Source organism: Cebus imitator, unplaced genomic scaffold (genome assembly GCF_001604975.1).
Source record: "Cebus imitator isolate Cc_AM_T3 unplaced genomic scaffold, Cebus_imitator-1.0 Scaffold443, whole genome shotgun sequence".
Taxonomy (NCBI): domain Eukaryota; kingdom Metazoa; phylum Chordata; class Mammalia; order Primates; family Cebidae; genus Cebus; species Cebus imitator.
In genome coordinates this window covers 334,137-338,741 of record NW_016107758.1, presented here as the reverse complement: position 1 = coordinate 338,741, position 4,605 = coordinate 334,137, and the positions used below count along the sequence as shown (strand labels likewise).

Here is a 4,605-nt window from a genome sequence, read left to right as displayed (position 1 = left end):
TCAAGTTTACAGACCCATGACTGTGTATCTAAGTCTGATGTGTACAGAACTCAAAACCTGTGTGTACCTTCAATACTAGTATGTAGGTTCTTTTAAAAAGTGAAAGTTAATGAAATAAGCATACAGCTCAAGAATTCAGAAAAAGCAGCAAAATTCACTGAAGAAACCATAGAATGGCATTAAAGAGAAATACAGAAATTAATGATTTAAAAGAAGAAATGTATTAGGCCAGATGTAGTGGCTCGTGTTTGTAATCCCAGCATTTTGGGAGGCTGAGGCATGAGGATCACTTAAAGCCAGGAATTCTGCCAGGCGCAGTGACCTGTAATTACACCTGTAATCTCAGCATTTTGGGAGGCCAAGGCAGGTGGATTACGAGGTCAGGAGTTTGAGACCAGCCTGGCCAAGATGGTGAAACCCCGTCTATACTAAAAATACAAAAATTAGCCAGGTGTGGTGGCGTATGCCTGTAATTCCAGCTACTCGGGAGGCTGAGGAAAGAGAATTGCTTGAACCCCAGAGGCAGAGGTTGCAGTGAGATTGTGCCGTTATTCTCTAACCTGGGTGACAGAGCTAGACTCCATCTCAAAAAAAATTAAAATAAAAGCCAGGAATTCAAGACATCCTGGGCAACATAGCCAGACTTCATTCTATAAAATATTTTTAAAATAAATTTTAAAATTTTTAAAGAAAAACTTATTAGAACAAATAAGAGAACTGGCTCTTTGAAGCAATAACATGTGTTTAGAGATTAAAGTTAAAATCCTTCCCTTGGCTAAGCACTGTGGCTCCCGCCTGTAATCCTAGGACTTTGGGAGGTGGAGGCAGGCAGATTGCTTGAGCCCAGGAGTTTGAGACCAGCCTGAGCAACATGGCAAAACCTCATCTCTACAAAAGAAAACAAAATCTAGTCAGGCATGGGGGCGTGTGTCTAGTCCCACCTACTCAGGAGTCTGAGGTAGGAGGACGCTTGAGCCTGGGAGGTCAAGGCTGCAGTAAGACGTGATTGTACCCCTCCACTCCAGCCTGGGCAGCAGAGTGAGACTCTGCCTCAAAAACCAAACAAAAACCCGAAAAACTCCCTTAAGGCTGGGCATGGCAGCTCATACCTATAATCCCACTCCTTAGGGAGGCTGAGTTGGAGGACTGCTTGAGACCAGCCTGGACAACTCCCTCTCTACAAGAAATAGAGAATTTGGGACAGGCACAGTTGCCCTGTGGCTGTAATCCCAGCACTTTGGGAGGCTGATGAAGGCAGATCACTCGATATCAGGAATTTGAGACCAGCCTGGCCAAAATGGCAAAACCCCATCTTTACTAAAAGTACAAAAATTATCTGGGCACGGTGACATTTGCCTATAATCTCAGCTGCTAGGGAGGCTGAGGCAAGAGAATTGCTTGAGCCCAGAAGGCGGAGGTTGCAGCAAGTAGACGTTGTGCCACAGCACTCCAGCCTAGGCAACAGAGAGTCTGCCTCAAAAAAGAAGGGCCGGGCGCGGTGGCTCACGCCTGTAATCCCAGCACTTTGGGAAGCGAAGGCGGGTGGATCACGAGGTCAGGGGGTCAAGATCATTCTGACCAACATGGAGAAACCCCGTCTCTACTAAAAATACAAAAAAATTAGCTGGGCGTAGTGGCACACTCCTGTAGTCCCAGCTACTCAGGCGGCTGAGGCAGGAGAATTGCTTGAACCCAGGAGGCGGAGATTGCAAGTGAGCCAAGATCACGCCACTGCACTACAGCCTGGGTGACAATGTAAGACTCGGTCTCAAAAAAGAAAAAATCAGTGGGGCACAGTGGCCCACACTTGTTCTAGCTACTCTAGAGGCTGAGGCAGGAGGATTAAGTGCAGGCCTTTGAGGCTGCAGTGAGCTGTGATTGCACCACTGCACTGCAGCCTGGGTGACAGTGAGACCGTCTCTACAAGAAATTAAAAATTTAAAAAAGTTTCTTGCTCTCAGAATCCTTGTTCTGCAACTGTCTATTTTGAGAAATTTTAGTCCCACAGAAAAGTTCAGTGAGTCATGGCCACAAACCCTCCACCTAGACCCACCAGTAGTATTTTGACACATTTGATTTTTATGAGCATGTCTCCTGTGAGTGAGAGTGCTCCTCAGAGCCACACAGCCTCACCACCACAGAGGAGGTGACACCACAAAGGCCCAGGGCCCCTCCAGGCCCCCTGCTGTCCCAGGAACTTGTGTTCCTGGTTGAGGGTCCAGTGCGTGTGTATGCAGTTGCAGTGCCTTTCTGGTCTTCAGTCAGGAAGATTCTGCCTCTTTGTTGTGGTTGTTGCTGCTTTGTGGCGTTGGCATTTTTGAAGAGTCCTGGTCAGCTGACCGCCAGCACTCTGGATTTGCTTCCTTACAGCGGGGCTCTGCTTGAGCCCCTGGCTGGGAGGAGCCCCTGGCTGGGAGGGGCCTCTGGGGGGCAGTGTCCTCCGCCGTCCTGTCACGGGCCTGCAGTGGGACACTGTGTCAGATCCCCAGAGGTGGTTGGTGTCTTTTTTCCTTTGTAATTAATGAATAGTCCAGCGGTGACACTGAGTGTGCCCTGGTGAGTTCTGTCTGACGCCAGCCTGAAAATGATGGTTTTTCTAGCCCATCCTTTCCTCTCACGTTTGTTGGTTGGCATTCTGAGAAGAGCTGCGTTTTCCCCTGTCACGTAAACATGCGGTGCGTTTACCTGTCACTGCCGATCTTTTTGATGCTTGATGGTCCCACCCTTGGCCAGTGGCCGCCTCAGTCTGGCGGTGTCTTTTGCTGTGTTGTGGTGTTTTTCGTTTATGTTTTGAGCCCTTCCTTATGTTGTGAGGTGAGCAGACGCTCAGGCGCCTCCGAGCGTTCCCTGCCTGGCCCTGGAATCAGCCTGGCTCCTGGGTGGGGAGTGGTGCTGAGAAACCGCGGTCCGGGCACCGGGCGTGCCCTGTGCTCCTGGAGCGTCTTCTCCCATCACCGCACCCCGCGGTTGACGTGTCCCCTGGACCGTTGGCTGTCGCGTGTGTGCAGGCGGAAGGCGTGGGAGCCAGGAAAGGGGCTGCTGACGCCCTTGCCAAGGAGCCTGGAGGGAGCGGGTTCCTGTGGGCTGGCGCTAGGCGGGCTGGTGGGCTGCTGGGACGGACTCCGATGCTCCTCTCGAGTGCACGTGGATTTTTCTTGCACTGTTTCGTGTGTGTGCTTTATTTCACAATAAAACTCTTGAATTCAGTATGCATAGAAAGTGTTTCTTTTTTTCTCTGGGTGGCAAGATTATGAAAAAATTTTCTTGTGCTTTTCTATATTTTCCACGTTTGAATTTCATCATAAGCACCTGGCTTTGCAGTGCCCTTTTCCTGTGACACCGATAATTTGCTCACTTGTTTGTGAGCACTTTTGCCCAGCTCTGCGTGGTTGATGAAAGCTTGTCTCCCTTTCTAGGAAGGTTGTGCAGGAGCAGCACTCCCTGTGCAGGCGCCACTGCGTTTCCTGCAGATGCCGATGCCGGGCATTGCAACGGATTCCCTGCTGGAGCTGAGGTCACCAGCAGGCCGTCGCCATGGAGACCACTGGTGCTTCTCATCCCCCTGCGCCTGGGGCTCACAGACATCAACGAGGCCTACGTGGAGACGCTGAAGGTGGGTCCTGCCTTGCGGCGCTTGCCCTGCATCCCCTGCTCCCAGCGCGAGATCGTCGTGCAGCCATTTGTGCGGCCAGCTCTCTGGGGAGGGGTAAACAGCCAGGGTTTGTACTGTTTCCCAAGGGGTGAGTGGGCGTGAGACGCATCCATCCTAGGTATGCTGCTTTGGTTCTACAAGTGTCAAAGCCATCATCAAGAATGACAGCATGAGGAACTTGGAGGGGGTCCTCGGCACTGACGGGGAGCCCTGACGGGGCTCCTGGGTCTTCTCAGCCTGACGGGGAGCCCTGCCGCCCTCCTGGGTCTCCACTGTACCCCAGGCATGCCTGCCCCTCCCCCACGGCCCTCTTGACCTTAGCTCCCTTTGGAGGGTGGGTTGGTTTGTGGGCAGGGCTTGGAGGTGATGGACAGGCCTCTGAGCGCCCTGAGGAGTTACAGCCGCAGGCTCCCCACGTCATGAAAGCAAAAGGCAAAACCACCCTTTCTTCAGTGAACTCTAGTGTTCGACCAAGGAGACACGTTTGAGATCATTACTGTGTGGAGGTGAATTGTGGCTTTCTGTTAAAGTCATTCAGTTGTCTGAACTTGGCCTCTCCCTCCAGCCTTCTGACCACCCCAAAGTATCCCAGCTGCCCCCACAACCCTGCTCACATCTCCTGCCAGCCCTTCATTTCCATCCTCCCCAAAGCCCACGTGTGACATGAAGCTTCCTGGAGCCGAGCCTGCAGATTGGGTTTCTTGTACATGTGGGACGTCCTGTGGTCTTTCCTGGATAGGAAGCTCTTCTGTCCCCTCTTGTGTCACCCAGTTGGGCCTCAGCAGGCTCTTGGGCCCCTACGGCAGTGGGTCGGGGACCATCTGCTCCCACCTGGGACCTGTCTCAGCCTCCTCCCTCCCACGGCACTGACCCGTCTCAGCCTCCCCCCTCCCACGGCACTGACCCAAGCTCAGCCTCCTCCCTCCCACGGCACTGACCCATGCTCAGCCTCC

The 4,605-nt window shown here is 52.4% G+C and overlaps 1 protein-coding gene across 3 annotated transcripts in view; it reads left to right on the top strand.

Annotated features, from left to right (window-relative positions):
* Positions 1-4,605, top strand: part of ATG4B (autophagy related 4B cysteine peptidase) — a 37,070-nt gene that overhangs the window by 26,657 nt on the left and 5,808 nt on the right. For all 3 annotated transcript variants that reach the window (XM_017510724.2, XM_017510725.2, XM_037732191.1), the window contains one exon: positions 3,417-3,613. In XM_017510724.2, the coding sequence (XP_017366213.1) occupies positions 3,417-3,613 (197 nt within the window). The remainder of the gene's footprint in view (positions 1-3,416; positions 3,614-4,605) is intronic.